Genomic DNA, 20,409 nt, shown 5'->3' with positions numbered 1-20,409 from the left:
TGGTTTCCAGCAGCATTTGTTCCAGTGAGCCAGAAGCACTGAAAATCACCGTTTATGAGTTCAAGCCTCTGCTGCGTTTCCTCTGGGAGCACTGCAGCTCCCACAGGCACGGGGTGGAGCTGACTCACAGAGCTGCATTTTGATGGTGCTCCACAGAAAGCGATGTCAGCACCCCGTGACCCCACACCACCCCCTGCAAGCTCAGCTTTGGCTGCTAAAGCTTTAGGGTAAAGAACAGCACAGGGCAAAAACCSAGTGCAAAAGGTGTCACAGGGCTATTGCTACGCCATGAAGACAAAACAAGAAACAGCTTGACTCCAGGGTCCCAGATTTAGTAAGGGAAACGACATCAGAAGTATCTGTTTTACCTGGTCACAAAGGATATCTTCTATTGCCTTTTTTTTCTCCCGGAATTACTTGTAAGTTATAASGCTGGATGGACCCTGTGCTGACATTTTTGCTCTGTAAGGAATTTTTTTTAAAGGCTACTGCTGTGTTTCACAAAGAAATTTAAAWTCCTCCCAGAGCTGGCTGCTGAAAGTGATGCAACCTGAGAGCCCCATTCTTGAGAGCAAGAGCTGCTTCTCTCAGTGACTGCTGTCCCTGCTCTCAGCCACCTGCTAGGACAGGCTGTGCAGGGGTGCACTGAACTGACAGAGTTCAAGCTATCTCCCAGCCCCCCATAATCTTCTGTGAAACACAGATATTAAATCTCCCCCTCAGGTATCTCTTTCAGGCTCAAGTATCTCAAGCTGAACTATCTTTTCARGTCAACAGCTCATCACATCAGAACATTCCTTTACAGCACTGCTTTACTCACTGATCGTAATGGCCACCTTTTCCTTTCCTTCTCGCTTTTCATCTTCCCAGGTGCTTAGGAAATCGTTTGTCAAATTTTGATCAGCATTCATCAAATAAACACTTTATCCCTAAGTAGATGAACGTCACCCAATTCTATGTGTTTTCTTATATTTTCTGGGATATAAACATTCATAAGCTGAAAAATCCAAACTGTATCTCTGAAAGGTATCCATCCCAGTTTTTTTTCAAGTCACACACTATACCCCCTGCAGAAATTTCCAGCAAAACTATAAATATTCACTTTGATTGGTCAAGGTTCAAGCTGCAGATCCATGATTCAGACTTCAGGGTCAGAAAAGCATTATCAGATTTTAATATCATTATAATAAAACCATTTTTAATCCTTTTGTGCATAAAAACCCTACAGAATTTCATTTCCTAATCCCTGCATCAAGAGCTTTATGGCTGGTCAGCACAGCACAYGCAGGAACTCTCTGCACTCCACAGCTGCATCTGACAGGGCTGGGGTCGCTCTTGGTTTGGGTCTGCAGCTGAAAATTCAACCTTTATTCAGTATGCTCCACAAGCCTGAAAGGTCTTAAATATGAGCAATTTCATCACTGTTCAGTTCTCTGAATTATCTTGACTCTGTTAATCCAGCTGTTTTAATTACCCCCCATGAACCAGAGCAGATTTTCTCCCTGCCATAGCTGAAATCTATAACAGCACATTAAGCACAAACACTTCCAAGGTCAGACTTCCATTTCTTCCCACAAAACACACTTTTTGTCCAGGTTTTCACAGACTGCCCATTACTATATTGACATCTGGCTTCCAATTTTAGTTTTGCCCTATGCAGTCACCATGGCAGCCTTCACTAAGCAGAGGCTTCCTGTTCCAGTGTGGATCTGCTGAACCCTTAGATGGTCTCAGTCCCAAAGTACTCACTCTGTTTCCTTTGCCCTCATGTTCCCAACTGATAAAACCTCTCCTCTCTTTCAGGCCACTTTTCTGTTTTTCACCTCCGGTTCTACTTTGGCTAAAAAAAGAAAGACCATTCTTTGTACAAAGACTTTGAACTTCTGCAAATAACCCTCAAGGAGCAATATATTTAAAGCCACCTCTCTTCAGTGGGTGAATGAACCTGCTGTTCACCCAGTAAGATGCTCCTCTTACCCCATATCTAAAATCCTGCTTGCTGTTGGACTCGATGTAAAGGTCACAGTGACACCCAGACTTCAGATTTGCTGCTGAGAGGAGTAGAAAAGATAAACCTCTCTCTGCTGCACCCAGAAGCACGTTGCTAACAGAGATACCACCAAAATGTTAAATTCCAAATGAAAAGCAATTTGCTTGATTGCTTTTTTCCTCAAAAAAATATTTTTCAAAATTTAATGAACACCAAGATAACTTTGCTCAAAAAATAAAAGTAAACCTTACAATTGGCAGTAATTTGCTCCTACTATGTTCCAGTTACTTTTGGAAAGTATGAAACGTGAGCTAGGGATTCAGCATTTGAGCTGGACTGCTTATGATTACCAAATTGAATCCTGCTTCAAGATTAGATTCTCAAAATCTAATAAAAGTAGCTGATAATTTTCAATTTCTCAGAGGCAGAGAACATTTTATGGTGATATAATAAGTAAAATACATGAAAGAGACCCAAAGAACTTTAATTCTTGATTTCATTGGGAGGTGCTGACACTGTCCACTTCCCAGCTAAAATGTAGCAGCAGTGATTTGCTTTTATCATCTCTAAAAATTGAACAGTGATGAAAAAATGTAGACAKAATACTTGCTGCAACATCATTTCAGACTCATTTAAATATTTTGTAATTCTTTACACCTTAGACAAAAAGAACAATAACAACACCTGTAAAAATGATGATTATTGYATTCAGAGGTGAGAATTTATGTACTGGTAAGACTAGAAAGGCCAGTAAGAGCTGGGGATTCTGCCAGGATCTTCAACAACCCTTACACTGACCTTGATAAAACAGATATGCACAAATGCTGACCAGGCCAAATTAAGCATTCTCAACAAAATGCTCAGAGCTCTTGGAGGCAGATCAGAGATGACTATTTCAATCTCTGTTCGTGTACCTCAGGCCTGACAGATTTGCTCTTACAGACTCSGAGTAATGAGCACTCAACCAAAGATTTTTCTAAAAAACAAATAAAGCAATATGCAATGGGAAATTTCTTATTTCAACAGCAGAGGGATTAGTACAGGCAATGAACTCTGGGGATGATCATCATTCTCACCCTTAAAATACAATTGTCTTGTTAAATGSCAGAAAAATGAAGTCTGCACTCTCGAAACCTGGATTGGACAGACTAATGCAGTCTCTGTGTGACGTGCCTGGATGACAGACGGCTTCTTTTTTCCTTTTTAAAATACCTACTTACTCATCTGATAAAGAATATGTTACTTCCAGAGATAGAATTAAAACGCCTSTTRGCACAGGGTCACCTRAATGGCTGTTGAGGACAGGCACTCSCATCACACCTGGTTATTCGACAATTCCCTGCCATCCCAGCTCAGGCTCCCCCCGGCCAAGGTAGGAAAGGTCGTGTCAAACCCTCCTCCCCTGTCGCTTCCCTGCTGCTCTGGAAGGGGCTGTGACAGTCACAGAGCCCAGGCTGGTGCTGCTGCAGGGTCACCTCAAGCCCTGYTGCTGCAGGAAAGCAGCCAGGGACACCCACACCATTTTGGGGGAGTGTTGGAGTGAAAGGAGTGATCAAAGAGATGAAGGATGCTGTGCAAAGCTCAGTGTTTTGGTCTGGCTTAAAAGCCCACGTGTCCCTCTGGGGATGGTCACACCTGGGGAAGGATGGCTTCAAAACGGGCTGAGTGAGACCTTCCCATGCTCTGTTCTGCAGCAAAGTCCCACAGAGGAATATTCAATGTGTTATTTAAAAGGAAATCTCAGGCAAAGGGAAAGAACTTTTTTTAAATGAACACCACAGAAGGGAAAGCATTAATAACACAGTAACTTATTACAGAATAAACAATGAAAATTCATGATCCAAAAGCCTGCTGTGAACAAAAATATGCAGGAACACCAAGTACAGTACTGAAGGTTTGATATTAATATTAAATGTGTTTTCTTTAGTCAAAGAAAACCAATGTGTTTAAATACACATGGAAAAAACTTGTTCCAAGAACCTCAGACAGGAAAACTGGCTACTCAGGACATGCAAATTACACTACCAAACTCACTGCTGGGCACCTGCCAGACTGAAACTCTCTAAACCTCATTTGCCCAGCCAGCAAACTGTACACATCTCCCTACCTTGGAATAAACAGGAGAATTACCAAACCCACAGCTGGCATKTTAAGATGCAGCTCCAGTACTGCTAACAATCTGGCTGAAGCTATTTTAATCTTTTCAGATAAAAAATGATATATGCAGGGAGCATATTAATATTAAAAAATACATTTTCAAAGCCTGAAGTTATGTTAAGTTTATGCCATATCAATGACTATATGACATTTCCATTATTGGATGACTCTTTCCCCCAGCAATTACCTAGGCCAATAAGACATATGCCTGCATGTGTGAGATAGATCACACACCAAAGCAAATATCCAGAATTAAATTTCATTCTGTTAATTATCACCTTGCAAAGCTTTGGGACATGTTGACAAGCTCAGAATATGAGGAATAAAATAATTATTTCATATTTCTCAACATCTTTTATATCAATGTTCAGCACTCTCTGGAATAAAAAAAATCATGCAAGACTAAAAACCACCTGAAAACTTTCATAAATAAAAATAATGGAAGTAGAGAAAGGGAAGATGAAGCTTTCTAAGGGACTAGCATAACTCACAGAAAGAGGAGATTACTAATCATTATCTTGCAATAAAGTTATAACATTCTGTATCTCAGGGCCATTTCACGCTGGTCTACTGCTCTTACTATCCCATGATAATTACAAGAATTAATAACATGAGAGGGATGACCATGCCGCTTTTGAACTATGCACTTTCAGTTGATACATATTTAATTTATATATATTAAAAAAAATGAAGATGTGTCATTCACTTATCTCAGTTTCCCTCTCTGTCTCTCCCCATGTATAATTTTATACCTTCAGCTGCCCACTGCATGTCTAAGCCAGGACAGCCTCCCTCTACACACAACACACTCCAGAGGGGGTCCCTGAATTAGCACAGTCTCCCTATCTCACAGTGAGGTTAGCTAGGTTCTGAAAGCACCTCATGCTCCCTTTTTACATACAGAGAGAGACCAGACCAATATCTTRGCCTGGATATCACAGTAGCAGACAGCAAAAGACAGATTAGCTGAATCCCACCCAGGGCTTTTTCCCAAGGTGTGTACCAACATCAGTGTTTGTATCTGAAGGAGGAAAACAGAAAATGAACATTACATTATTATCTATTGTGCTATGGTTCACACATGTGATTACATAATGGATCCTCTCCTATCTGGATTTTATCAGACCACTCCAATACCTGACAGATCAGCGAGCTACCCACTGAAATTGGGAAAGTATCTATCACCAAAWAGGCTTCAGCTGAGCTCATCTTCCAGCCTATCTAGATGCAAGCTACACGAAGCACATTTAAAAGATAAAGCAAAACCACACATTTTAGAGATTGAAATATGATTGTATCCTCAAAGCACTGTCTCAGCTACAGATAAGCACAAGCAGCAATAAGTTTCAAAAGAGAGAGCCCACACCATTTTAGTAGATGATACAAATCACACRCCTTTTAATATACCTGAAAATTGGATCTTATTTCCAACATAGGAAACTGTTGGAGAAACTAAGGCACAACAAAACTCTCACCCAATCAAATGTAAAGCACCAAAGTTGGTTTCATATCCTACAGTGTTATTCCACAACTCCTGGTTTCCCCAAATTGTGGGCAGTGAAAAGGGCTGACTGGAGGSAGTCAGCATTCATTCTACATTTACCATCAAACTGCATGTCCACGTGAATTTGAGAGCAAGGCACAGCTCGTGCTCTGGGTTTCACAGCTACAGAGAGTAGACTTGGAGGCACAAGTGCTCATCAGTGCTGTGACCAGCCATGAAGAAGATGTCAATTGCACTGGATGATGTAATGATGAAAGGTAAATCCAAAAAGGGGAAAAAAAACAAAACCCTCCAACCCAAACCAAACAACAAACGCCTTGGAAGGTATTGATAACATCCATTMATGGGGCAGATAGTAAAGGAGGATTAACTATTATTAAATGAAGAAATGTGCTTATGCATCAGGATATAAGCTTTGCAAGAAACTGCCTGTTTAGAAAACATTGAGATTCTTGCATTTTAGTGAAACCCAGAAAACACAGACAGGTTTTAGTATTGTTTTACCTGAATTTCCAGTAAAATTCAGAGAAGAGGAGGAGAATGGAAGCAGGACATGACACTTCAGCCTGAAACTTGTCTGCCAGCTAACAGCTCCTCAATAGGGCAGGACCACACCCTGTTCAGTGGTGGATGCTCATCCCGACCAGGCAGATTGACAATCATCCTGGGACAGTTGAGGAGCTTCCAGGACCAGAAGGGATTTAGAGTGAACAGGATACCTGAGGTTTGCAGGTAAGAAGCTGCCTCCAGTAAGATTGCATTAAGGCCAAGTCTAGACCCAGGCAGTTCTTTCCATGTATCTTCAGATGCACACTTTTGCTTCATCCACACAGCCTGAATTTCAACTACCCATTTTCAGACATGCCAGACACAATTTGGTCCCACATATCTGACATGATCTTGCAAACGTTGTCCCAGCTGTGTCTTCTATCAACTCAGTGTTCTTTTCTGACACTGTTTAATTCCCCTCTGTTGCATCAAATGCAAACTATTTATCTTTGCTTTTCATGGMACATTTCCAGCCTCTTTACCTGTCATGACTCTGACATTTGCCTTGTCAAAAACATCAAACTCCTCTGGCCACAGCCTTATATTTTTCAAACAAGCACATTATTGCTTTCTCCCACATCACTCCATGTCTGCAAGCACTCAATTTCTTCCTCTTTCTAATCTCTACCTTATGACTATTTTGCTATAAGAAATCCTAGAAATAATTATGCACCTGGAAGACTGAAACTGCCACCTGTGATGCTGAGGAAGCCTTTCACTGGCACTCCATCACCTGTGCCAGTATGTTTTTATACCCTCAGAAACTTAACTTCAAATTCTTTGGAGAAAAGATAGTATGTACTGCTAGCTATTCCTCACAGCAGGATACAGTGTGGTCCCTGAATATTTGGAACTAAAAATAAGACTGCTTATGTATCAATCATAAAATGTATCTCAACACTTCAGGTATGATGACATTAAATTAGGAGCAATTTCTCTCCAGATCTCAGTTCTTAAAATGGTAAGATCTCCCATTCTGAGGTGATAAAATATAAACAAATTAAATCTGGCTTTTAGATGCATGCCATGCAGTTCTCCCTAAAGGCATGACAAAGAATGGGTCTTTTCATGGTTTTCACCTTTTACCATAGCAAATTGAGGCAAAACCTCTGATGATGTAACTCAGCCAAAAAAAATATCCAGGCACCAATGAAACAATTCACAGTGTTTCACTTGCAGCAGATTGCCAGCCAGATCTTTCCCTTGTTGCTGCATGGATTTGGGTCTGAAGGGCAGTTTAATACAAGAAATAGCCTCTCCAAAGTGGTATAAGTTCAATTTCAGGCCTGTCAGCCTCAGTATTCTAGAAAAAATGAAAATCTCTTGAGATGATGTTTCAAACCTTACRAAATTAGATGTTTTCCTTTGATAGAACTACACTGAATTACGTGATTGGAGAGTTTCCTATACATTGTGGATACTCTRGAGTTATGCTGTGATCAAACCTGTGCTTTTCATTCACCTGACAAAAGGTGCTCCTGCACTCAACCATAGGAGCTGGACGTGATAATGTCTCTTGTTCTGCAAGTTTCTTATCAACAGTCTGCATCTGCCCACTGGCTTTGAATTGATTTCTTTGCATATTTCAAGCAGATGAATGCATTTCTCCAGACTAATATTGCTGTTTATCAGCATTGCTTGGCTCACAGGGCAGCTGGCTCCAYAATCTAGCTGAAATCCAATTAGCTGTTGATAAGCTGGTAGTAAATAAGTTGAGCAGGTGAATAGCTGCACATCACACATGTGCACAGACCTTCCTGGGGAACTTTKCAGAGCAGCTTCACATCAGTGACCCTTAAATAACTGCAGCTATGTATGTACCTTTGAAATGCAGACACGAGTTGACAGAAGCAGGAGGCTTCACTGGCTCCATGGAAATGTCTAMGGGGAAAAGCAGTCATGAAGCAGCTCTCTGTGGTAATGAGATGGTCTCCTTTGGACAGAAGCCACACTGAGCTGGCACAGAGTGAGCCTCAGGCCTCGAGCTAACACTATAGCACAGATGTGGCCCAGAGTTGAGTGTCCCCAATCAGCTCTGACGGTCCATAGTGACAGTTCTGCTCCTTCCCAAGGAGCCTCTCCCTTCTCACTGACAGATTTGGCCACCTAGTTCTTTACTGGTCATCAGCTGGTGTAAATATTCTGCTATGGCCTCATGGGCTTTAAAGGGGTGTGATGCCTTGTGGAACAACAAAAGCAATGGACAAAAAGTAATGCCTCTTTTTAAAACTGAAAAATCAGCCTTTTTTCTTCCCTCTCTTCACCTGGCTTGGCATGATTTCTGCACAAAGCCCTTGGTTTCCTTTGTGCTTTACAGGGTAGAGTTCAGGTGAACAGATTTCTCAACAACCACTCCTGTCAGCTGCAGACCCCACAAATGATTTCTCTGTTAACTAACAAACCATTAAAGTCTCCARAATTACAGTATGGTTGCCAATATTCTCAGCTTCAAACCACTAAGTACCTTTTCTTCTCTTCTGCTTTTTAGCTTAACAGGGGAGACAAAAAAGCATCTCACCGATGTCATCCTATCTGCGGTCCAAGTGCTCATCAAGCACCCAGAGTGGTTGTAGTTGTATTCCTGGAATTGTTATTCTTACTCACAGTACTTTTCTCTTTATTTCCTGTGTTAGAACTGGAAGTTTACCTTCCTTTTCTGTTCTCCCTTTTAGTCAGCTGTATGAAGAGGTTTTATTTTGGCTTTTCCTTTCTCTCTCTATTTTTTACTAGAACTCACAGTATTTTATGCTTCTTCTGTTTGACAGAGTTTTTTTTTAACCTTTAAAACACCTTAATATTCCTTTTGCTRTGGATTTCAGTAGCTGAATGTTTCATGTACTGCCACTTTCAAATACTGTATTCTTCTTAATAGCAGCAGCGCAAATAATAGTTAGCCAACATTTCAAAACCATAAACTGTTGAAAACTGTGTTTTTGCAACATGGACTTTCATACGACCTAAAAACAAAGCCCAGGGTGGTAAAATTGACTGAAAGCACCAAACAGTGATTAAAATCAGCTAAATTCTAACAAATGTCTAATGACCACTGTGATGAGGATGTGGATGCAATACAAATGAGAACTGAACCTGRATTTACTCACAGTTGTGACAGGTGGCTCCCATGTAGCCTGTATCCTTACAGTCACAGTAAAAGGTGGTCCAGGACTGGGAGCATTTTCCTCCATGTTCACAGTAGTTGGGCAAGCATCTAATTTGAGACAGTTTTAAAAAAAACATAATTAATTATAAATATTTCTGCAAAAATAATGTGCTGGAAAAAAAAAAAAACAAACCAAAAAACAAAAAACCAAAACTGTTCTCAACTCCTCATTCAGGCATGACTTTCCTAGGGCTAAATCATTGTGTAATACCTGAAATAATTATTTCTCCCTTTGTGATTTGCATCCAATACAAGCACTGAAGAAAACAACACTTAAGCTATCCAGCAGATAAGYAAAGATCACTCGCAATAAAAACACTGCACCTGTTAGCAATTAAAGTGTCACAAAATTTCTGAGCATAGAGCAAGACAAGTAGCAGGTGAAAATGCTATTGAAACATTGTTCCAAAGAAGAATCCCCTGTTCTCTGATTAAACAGGCATGACTGTTATCAAAATTAGGCTGAGTTACATTTGTGGTAACACAAACAGCATGCAAATCTCTGAAGTGAGAGGAAAAATATGCTTCAATTATGAGTTCTGTACTCTCTCTTCTTTTCCTCATTTTAGCTGGTGTGCCTCTGAAGTATTATTGTGAAACAAATTATTAAAAGAAGAAAGAGGCACAACAGCATGCAGCTCAGAAAGAGAGCAGAAATAAAAGCTGTGGGAGATAAATTCAATCTCCAGGACAAGAAGTGAATGCTGATCTGAACTCCCCTGGTATAAACGCACACAGCGAAACAGAGTTACACCAGCTTAAATGGAAACAGATTGTTCCCTTATCTGCCTTTTTWAATTTTTTCCCCTCTTACTGTATATTAATCTCTTTTACACAGTATGTCTGACTTTTCAAAAATAAGTAACTTGTTTATACTGCTGATTCAATTGTGATGGGTGGGTGGAGAGGAAACAGGCAATCACTTTATCCCTTACACTACACAATTCCATTAGGATTTGCTTTGCTGTAATTTGAGCATCAAAACTCTTTCAATGCCCAGATCTTTCCAGGGTGTTTCTGTGAAATCACTGATGCTGCCTTGATTTTTTTCTAGCTGAAGACATGATTTTATTGCAGTTCATCTCATCCTTAGGAATATTTTTTTTTTGTAGTTAAGCATGTATATTGCCCTTAGCTGTGGCTTTCAATCTGTTTCTTCTAGATTACTTACAATTAAAACCCATTTCATGCATGCATGCAGAAAACCTGTATGACACTAACAGTCATCATCTTCACCAGCCTTCTGAGCCTCATCAGCCAAGTTTTCATCAATTTACTTTAGTCCAAGGCTGTTTAGAGCTGCCAAACCTTGACAACCTAAAGAAACCTGTTTATGTGCCCAGAGGCCAATCAGAACAACTCTGTGTCCTCATTATGCTCCACACTTATTCCACAAACTTACATTTATTCATCTCCATCATTGAGCCTGGGACTCATTCCACAACACAGCCTCATTTGATCACTATTAACACCATTCTTCATAAAATTATAYAGATCACATAAAAATATTAACATGAAAGATTAATTATTTTTATTAATGCTTACTCAATTACTGCAGTAATTATTGATTATCCAAACACTAGAGAAATATGGAATTCAGGAAATATGTTATTTATAACCATCTGTAACATTTTTTTTTTAAACCGTTCTAAGATACATTGGTCTTACAAAAATCATTGTCATGGCTTCTAYTAATCACTGAGCTCAAATACAAAATGAGGAAAGAGTATGAGAATTACATTCCTCGTTTTGTAGCTCGCCAGGGACATAYTTCCAGTGCTGTGAGAGAACACCTTGTTCCTAAAACAAGAAAGAAACAAAGGCAAAGGCCAAAACCACCAGATTTGCCCCCACCCTTGCAAGGAAGAAATTCTGAGAAAGGATSAGATTTTGGGTTTTCCTGGTGTGCTGGGCAATCATCTCTCAGCCCAACAGCCTGCTGGTGCAGCAAGAGCCCACTCAGCCCTTCTGCTTCACATCCACTCCCGGCACTACTGAAATGGGATTTAAAGCTTTGGGTCGATGCTGAAGAGAGCAGGAGCAGAGTTATGGGATGTGCAAACAGGAGTGGGTGGTGGATCCTATTGTGCCCTGCAGGACCCTGCCAGCCCCCTGAACCAGCAGCTTYGTCCCAGAGGCAAAGCACAGGGGTTCAGCAAACAGCTCTGTGGTGATCCATGTGAATTCTTTCTGTGGGAGCACATGAATTCATATTTGTACTTTGGTCATGCCTGCCCATGCCCTCAGCACTCTGTCTGTAATTCCACTTGCCACTCAGTGTGAACGTTCCTGATGTCACCTGTACAGCAGCAGCTCTGTTCACATCACRGGGATTCGGGTGAGCAGAAACAGATGATGTTAACAGAGATCTTTAAAGAGCTAAAAACAATAGTACTGTGTTATTATCATAATTTACATCACCAGTGTAATGGACAAATAYGCTTTTTGCCTATTTTAAACTGCCTTTTATTACTTAACCCAATTCAGKAGAGCTAATTGCTCTACTAATTGCTAATTTGTGGTTTTCCAAAGGCCTGTATTAAAGGCTCAGCCACATTTGTTCCTCTAAAACAGTTTCCTTTTAAAGACTKTACAAAGTTGAAGGTCACTTCCCATTTCTGCTTGTCTTACAAATGCAAACACTTTTTCTTCTCCCAACAATGCACAAAATGCAAGTCAAACTAACCATATAAGCTTTTAATGATATTCATAAATTCAGAATTAAATCTTTTTTATTCCTTAGTCTATTTGCTTTAATTAACACCAACTGCACTGATCTTGTTTTTGGTCAGATAACTAACCCTTCTAAGAGCTTATGAAACAAATTTCTTTGCAACTCTAATAATTATCATAATCCCATTCTAGYTGAGCAGTTGTGTCTTCATTAGAAGCAAAATTTATCCTAATTGTCAGAGAACTCAAAATTAAGAAATAGCTATGATTAAAATTAATCAAGGCATGGATAAGTCACAGATTGTTCCATTTATGTACTGTCCTAGATCCTCATGTTGAAGGATTTAAATACATGCAATTTAAAATATAAATTAATATTTGAATTCCAGTAGAAACAAACACGTTCAGCAAAAAATGCAGTTATGACAAAAAGTTTCATAGACAAAAATTTGCATCAGGCAGCCCCTGACCCATTTGCAATTGAAATGAACAAACAGATCAACTCAATTTTTGCAAGTAACCTAAATGAGACACTTGAAAATTTATGGATTTGCCTAAGAAAGTTTGTGACAGACCAGGGACCCTGATCTTCTGCATTTATTCATATAATATATATCATGGTGAATAATTCTGATTTTAAAAAGTAAAAATAAGTGAAGCAAATAGAATTTTCCCTCATTGAGCCAAGGAAAATGCACACCTTAGCCATCTAAGTGAGCAATATGCAGAGCCTGCACAAAAACCTTCACTGTCCTCGGATGAAGCATTCACCTCCAAAACTGTGTGTGTGTGTGCTTCCTCTGCAATCAAAGGACAAACTGCATAGACATTAGCAGGGGAAATTTGGACCTTTGACGGGGATGATGAAGAAATAACAATGGTAAAATTACTTGAGTGGGAAAGCTGAAGGAGTTCTACATATTTGATGTTACACTTGACTGGAAGTAAACCCAGCAAACTTTCAGTAAGTACCTCTGAGATTTTGTTATAGTCAGCACAATACATCCAGCACTACTCTCTATTCTTCCTAAATAAAGAGGAAAGAAATAAAGAGAGAAAGAAAAAAAGGAGCACACCCCCTCAATATAAAGAGCATAAATACGTGTAATTTTGAGACAATTACCAAGTCCCTAAAACTCAAAAATGCTGAAAAAAAATACATGAAATTTTGGAGGATTTTTTTATGAGTAAAGCATTTCTCTGAATATTGTATGAAATTACTTTTATTTCAGTRTGTTTTCCTATTTATAGCCATCAGCTATTTAATTTATAATTAACGTAATACAACATTAAAAAAAGATTACTTCATATAGCAGGCATGTATGTATGATGAAACTSATGGTGTTGCTGTAAAAGACTATTTTTTGCTTCAGTAAAATGGTGTTTTCCTACTAAACTCAATAGATTGAGGACAATTGCAACAACATGGATTTCAGCCCTGCTGTGCTGAGCCACAAATCTGGGAAATTCCTTGCCAAAGGTTATTTTTGATACAAGAAATGGCTTCAAGGGGAGACCAGACAATCATTTCGAAGAGAAATTTAGCAATGTTACCAGACAATGTCTAAAATCTTCAGAGGTTTACCGAGGGGGAAACTAACGAAGATCTGAGAGCATCAGAAAAAATATTGCAAAAGCACATCCCACTCTTATTTTCCCCTGGATGTCCTTTTGTGGTAAAATAGTGGGGTCAGTGTCCTCAGCTAAAGGAAGAAAGGAGAGCTACCAAAACCAATGGAAGTGAGAAGGAGTGTTTAAAAGCAATATTGAAACAGACTGCAAAAGAATTAACACTGCTAAGACCTCTGGTTTTCCTCAGCAGACATTTCCTTCTCATCACCACACCTTCCAAATTCTCTCTCCTCTTGCAACTTTACAAAAGCGGCCAACAGCTTACTAAAAAGCCAACAGCTTACTTGTGTCTTATTTTTAAGTCATCCACATTTTATTTTTTAAATTAATTATGAGAACTCATGGAGTACAAACAGAACAAGAATAATGTGAAAAGAGGATTCTTCTTTTCCGTGATAGAAATMATCTAGGCTATCCTACTGAATTGGTGTAAGAAAACAAAAAGAACCCCGTCCAAAAAATAAGAAACAAACCCAAACCTAAAAGGAGTAAAAAGGTATTTCTGTCATCTTAATTTATCACAAAGGTAGGTTTTTCTTCTTTGTGAGATTTGCAAAATTTCATTAAAGAACTTTTAAAATATATCACTTTTTCCACTGATGGTCACCTTAGTTCTCAGACCCTGYACTTGAATACCCCTGTGAGACCAACATTTAAAAGATCTGAACATTAATGCCAACAGCCCTCAGGCACATCAGTAGGACAGAAATGTGGGAGGAGGTTGTGCTGGGACTGACACTAGTGAAGGAAAAGCCTGTTGTCTGTGCCTTAGATAAAAGGCTTTTTTTTTAAGGTTTGAYTGCTTTGTTGTTAGAACACCTACATTTTTAATATAGGTAAATGTGCTGACAGTTTGGCTTAGCATCAGCAGAAAGGATTTTATATAAATAAATTTGAAAAAGAAATAAGGGAAACAAATAAACCATCCTGTACAGACAGCTGTTCCATTTAGAATTCATCATTTTACAAAGCAAAAGCAGAAAAGCCATCTGCAAGAATCACACAAACAAAGAAGGGTATGATATTATATTCTGCTTACATCCCCGTATTTGGCCTTTAATTTACCGTGGCATTGCACATCCCATGGATTTTTACTCTAAAGGAATAGCAATGAGAGTGAACTCTATCCAGGTTCCCCCCAAACTCAATTCCACACTCAAGCTGGATTTCAAAAGCCAATAAATTRGCTCCTTACCTACCTTCAAACTGCCTCTTTCTCCACAGGGGTCTCATTTAGGACAAATCCCCTCTCCCGCCCCGGTGGGAAGTCCCTACACTCACAGAGACAAAGCAAACTATCTCCAATTTCAGCACCTTGCCACATGTAGAACTCACTGCAGTTATAGGAAGGCATTCACCCTGCTCAAACCAATTTTTTTACCTACCCCTTACAGGATTTACTGAATGATACAGATGAATCTGAAGCATCTGTCTTTATTTTGCTCTGAAACACAGCACTTACACAGTCTAGTGAACATTTCATGGGCCTGAATMGTCATTTTCTACAGCTGGTCTTGCATGTATGAAATAAAGGCAGGGGAAACAAAATTAAGGCAGGGCAGGCAAAACCCAACTCATGGCATTATCCAAATCATCTGAGCGTTCCTTTGCATTCTCTTCAAAGAAACACAAAGCCTGGAAAACTGCCCCCTCCCTCCTCAGGGGTAGCACTTTCCACTGTGACTGCCTATATTTTTCTGGGAATTTGCTTTGTACAAATATGTTCTTGTTTTCTGACTTTCACAGACCAAGAGGATCTGACAGTSTAAAGACCATATAACCAGTCCAGGAGCAGGAAACTGTGCTACTTGGTTTTATTACACCTCATTGTCAATCAGCCCTTAAGCTATCAGAGAGAAGCTCTGCCATTACTGCATTATTCAGCTGGTTTAAACATTCAAATAGGTATGAGGAGATGACAGGATGCTCTTCAGAATTGCAGGAATTTTAATTCCAACACCCTGGCTTTGAATGCCTGTGGGTTTGAATTTTTTACATCTTGCTCAGTTTTTTCTGCATCCTCTCTTTCCATCCTGAAACCTGGGTGGTATTGAGAGGATTTCCAAGATCCCACTTCAAAATGCTACCAGCAAGGGTGCAATTCCTTAAATTTAATTCCATTAGTTAGCGTGTCTAATTTGTGATGTAGGGGCATACTTTAGGGAAGGACCTAGGAGATTGCTCATCTCTCACAGAACACCATGTAGTCCACTATTTCTGATTCTATTTTTTCATTGTATAGTGATCTGTACAAGGGATTAAATCAYTAAAATACATTTTCCTTTTTCCTTTCCCACCATGTAACATAGTTTGGATTTAAGATATCTTCCCCATTCCATTTCAACATCATTATTTCCAGTCTTTTGCTTTGGGTTTAGTACAGAGAAAGTAGAAAAAACCCAAAATTTATGTAAGGGCAATATGATGGAAAACAATGACATATTTCTAACAATATCCTAATTTTTGCTGAGCAAACACAAAGCAAATTACAAAGTACCAAGCAGGAGAAAGGGAAACTTTTTGAAAACTTTTTCACTATTTCCTTAATTGACGTAAAAACTGGAAGGAGACGTGAAGCTTCAGTATGCCCTGAGCTGTTTGACCACTGAATCCTAAAACAGGCAAGAGAGACAAAAGATACGAGGGGAAATTTTCACTCACAGGACTGAAGTGATCTTTTTAAGGTGGTACGAAAGATCAGATCCCTGTTAAACTAGGCAGGACAGTCTCTCCTGCAGCATTTAAAGGAAAAAAAAAACCTACATTTGGGTATTGCAGCATTTGAAGGTGTGCAGTCCAAATGTTTTGTTTTGGCTGAGGGTAGAGACATAGTTGGGCATTACTCAAACCAAATTTGTGATTTACCCAAAATCAGAAATGTTTTAAAAGAGACACAYGACATCCCCTCTTATGTCCTCAACTCATTCCAGCTTTGATCACCATCCAAATTCAAGGAATGTGATGTAAAAACATCCATCTCATTGATATAAAACCAAGAAGCGAAAATGTAAGAGGATTTCCTGCACAGAGGAAGTAACATGCACTATAAAATAATTGTCATTTCTGCAGAAAAGGCACTAAATAATGAAAAGAGAAAAATTATAGAGAATGAAAATGATGGATYCAAATTGGGGGTTGGGTATTTTTAAATTATTCTTTCTGCAGTGCACTGCAGGTATTTATGTAGGGATAAATGTAATAAGTGCTTGACTTTTTTAATCCCAGCCAGGGACTCTAACAAATAAAATTAAAATTCACTGGACATAATTACTCAGGSTATTTTCCTATTTGCATGGCCAACCTGGGGGGTGAAAGATCATATGAAGTTTGGCTTCTGCTGCAAGCATACATTAAATCTAAAAGGAGATTTGAGAAATATAAAAAACCACAGCGCTTTTATCGGATTTATCCTAACACCCTTCACCTGCAAGAGTAATTAATTTCCCAAAGGCCCATTTTGACAATACAACACAAGAAGCAATGTTAAGTTTAGCACTAAAAGRAAGAAAAAGTAAAAAATATATTCTTTCTTATAAGTAAAATTTGATAATAAAATATAATAGAATCTACAAAGGAAATAGGCATAAAGCAGGTTTTAAAAGGTCAGCTCTATTCAGCAAGGAAAAAGAACATTTTAGGTTAATTTATTTAGAAAATACTATGAAGAATTTTCACAGATAAAACACGGGTAGGGATAAAAGAATAGGGAATAAGGACACTATTTGTGCTCAGCAACTGMAGCAGTTCAGGGAAGCCAACTCATGAATCAACTCCATACATTTCTCCCTAATGAAGTAAAACTGTTAATGCCAATCCCATCGCAGTGATTATTACAGATACCACATGCTTCCCTCTCCATTTGGATTTGCTGGGAGAAGTGGAATATGCAGATGAATCCTGGTTTAATAAAGATGGTAATATCAGCACCTGCTTGTGTCTGCCCACTGATGCTACAGAGATGGGACACTGCCAGGATTCATAAGAAAATCTCTGAARTCAGGTTTGTGTTCCTTGTGGCAGTTCTTTGGAATTCCCAGGATGTTCTGCAAGATGCACCATCCGTCCATGTGCCATCATGGATTCCACTTATTTTCTTTCCTTCCCCCCTCCCCCAGGTCACTTAAGGGAACTKGAAGTCCCTGGTGTTGTCCTTGACAAGTACTGTGAGTATTTGCTACAGCGAGGGCAAGGTGCCAGCCAAGTAAAAATAGGACAAGGCAGTCAGAGCTTCATCAGCGCAAAATCAACATGAGCTGCAGCAATCAGATTAAAGCACCTCGGCAGCTGCAGACAGGCAGAGCAACACATGCATTATCCATGCAAACTTGTGAACCTGAGCCTAAAGGAAAGCAGGCTCTGGTTACCCTTGGAGTTCCTTTATGGATGACAACAGGCTCAACACATAAAAGGCTTTCCTCATGCCAAGACAACGCAAAATCACCAACCACAAATCCACCAAGAGAATTTATGACAATGAAACATTTGGCTTCTCCATCTGCCTCAGCCCCACCCCTGTCCAGGGAAACTGCCACCAAAAAGTCAATCACTTCAAGATATTTCAGTCCTGGCAGGAATGGCAGAATTGTGAAATTTCAGACTACTTAAGAGAGTTTTCTCTGTCACTGGGMAACAAAAATACCTCATGTGTTGTGATGGGGGCTGAGGAGTTAAAAACATGAACAGAACCAGTGTCATTGTTACGGGTGTATTCCAAGAGGATTTGCCTCAAAAGCCTGGTGGTGAAAGCGAACATTTGTCCAGCACCACCTTGAGGGGCAAACGAGATTATTTCCATATGAGGTGCCAATTCAAAGGAAAAAAGACCAGTTTTGTACTCAGGACAGCTCTTCAGCACAAGTTACCCCAAAGGCAGCGCCTCCTAAGCACTTCATAGACTCCAGARGAGCTACAAAGATCTCACCTGTTCGTGCACACACAGAGTGCAAGAACTCACGGCAAAARGAACTTTCTTCTCTGAGCCCAACACTGCAAAGCAGTTTGTCCCACTGCATGCAAGAAGTGCATGAAATTAATCAAGCCATGCCTCCAGGCAGGAGTGCAGCCCTTGCTGCTGCATTCCAAGGGGTCCATGTGTGGTAAGAGCTGCCAGCCTTGCTCAGCCCAAAGGGAGCATCTGTGCCGTGTGATGAAGGACTGGAAATCCTCTGTGTTTCTGGACCGAGGTTTAATGATTTTCTGGCACATTTTCCTAATAACCATGGTAACTCTTGAGCTGGAATATCTCTTGAGCCCACATTCCTGCATCTATTCTCTGAACAGGATGCCAACCACAGCAAACAACCAACTCAGCTTCAGGACTGGAGCTAGTATTTCTAGTCACAAAATCTGGCATTCGAGCCAATTGCTGAATGGGAAATCCCAGAGCTTCTCAACRCTGTGGCCAAATTCTCAGCATCTGCATATTTGTTTTCCTACCCATTTCATTTATTTTTAAATGAGAGGCTGACTGCATTTTCCCCAGGCTATGCCTTCCATTGTTTGCCCACACTCAGACAGACCCACACGCCCACTATTTCACTGACACAAAGGAGGAGAAAACACAGTGCAGARCACATTAGTGCTGAGCAAAATTCACACTTAGATTCAAATGTATTTTGAGATAGCACARCTATGATGCAATGGATTTTGTTTTTGAACAGCTGAGGTACAGAGAGCTGCACTTAATGAAAACAATGTTTTAGAAACAATGGACTTGGACTTCCTGGTCCTAAGTTTATCACCTCCCTCCAGATTTGCTTCAGATCAACAGTGCCTCTCCATCAATTTCCTTACTCTGACAGTGCCACAGCAAAAATGCTGATGAAATAAGTTCAGGAGCATCCCACTGAACACTGCCAGCTTCCAGCCATCTGTGGTTTAGGAATTCATGCACGCCTTACTGCCTTTTTCCTTTACATTTGACCTCTACAGCATTGACAACATCCAATCTGATACTGTGTAAGATTTGAACTCGTGAGAAACTGCAAATTCCTATTTATTATTCACCTCCTCCACGCTGCTCCTCATGGCACAACYCTGCCCAGCTCTCTCTTCTCCAGGCAGAAGAGTCCAACCCTATTTAATCTCTCCTTGTAGAGAACATTTTGTGGCRCACCAAAGAACAGAATGCCAGTTTTAGAAACAGCCATGAGGGCTGAATGACAGACTTACAGACTGTGCAGTCAGAGCTGCACACAGCATCTCCTCTGAGTGGCCCAGAGAGGACACACTCCCTGGAAAAGGCTGGTCAGGCCAAGGAGGAGGTCAGTGAATACATCCAACTGGATTTGCATTTCATATTTTAGCAACTAAAATAGAGGGTTGTAAAGGGATCCACACAGCTGTTATCTTGATTTACTAAGTGGAAATGTTTCYATAGTTATCCAGTGCCTCAGTCCCTGCCTGCTCCAAACTTCTCACCCGCATTTACACCACATCCAAAAGAAAGACAGGCACCTCAACTCCAAAAAATCACAGGATCTCAAGAAAATAGAGAGACAACTAGAAGGAAATCAAGGTGCTCTGCATCAAAGAAAAAACACCATAAACCACAATGGAGCCTAGCCACCATTCTAGAAACCACAAAATTTGCAAAGATATCCCAATCTGGATATATCCAGAGCAATAAATTCTGCAATCACATAGCTTTCTTCTGCAGTTGTAAAAACGAATCATGCATTTTTTCCAAGAAAAAAGAGCAAATCAGAGAAGTGACATATGAATAGGAACTGCTGCTCCTCCTTT

The 20,409-nt window shown here is 39.9% G+C and overlaps 1 protein-coding gene across 1 annotated transcript in view; it reads right to left on the bottom strand.

Moving 5' to 3' along the window:
- The window catches only part of CNTNAP5 (contactin associated protein family member 5), a 223,082-nt gene that overhangs the window by 89,661 nt on the left and 113,012 nt on the right, over window positions 1-20,409 (bottom strand). The window contains exon 11 of the mRNA XM_057364809.1: window positions 9,302-9,408. Within this exon, the coding sequence (XP_057220792.1) occupies window positions 9,302-9,408 (107 nt within the window). The remainder of the gene's footprint in view (window positions 1-9,301; window positions 9,409-20,409) is intronic.

The sequence above is a fragment of the Malurus melanocephalus genome, unplaced genomic scaffold (genome assembly GCF_030028575.1).
Source record: "Malurus melanocephalus ecotype Western Australia unplaced genomic scaffold, MMel_1.1 scaffold_42, whole genome shotgun sequence".
Taxonomy (NCBI): Eukaryota; Metazoa; Chordata; class Aves; order Passeriformes; family Maluridae; genus Malurus; species Malurus melanocephalus.
The sequence above is the reverse complement of the archived record's forward strand: the minus strand, read 5'-3'. Positions and strand labels throughout refer to the sequence as shown.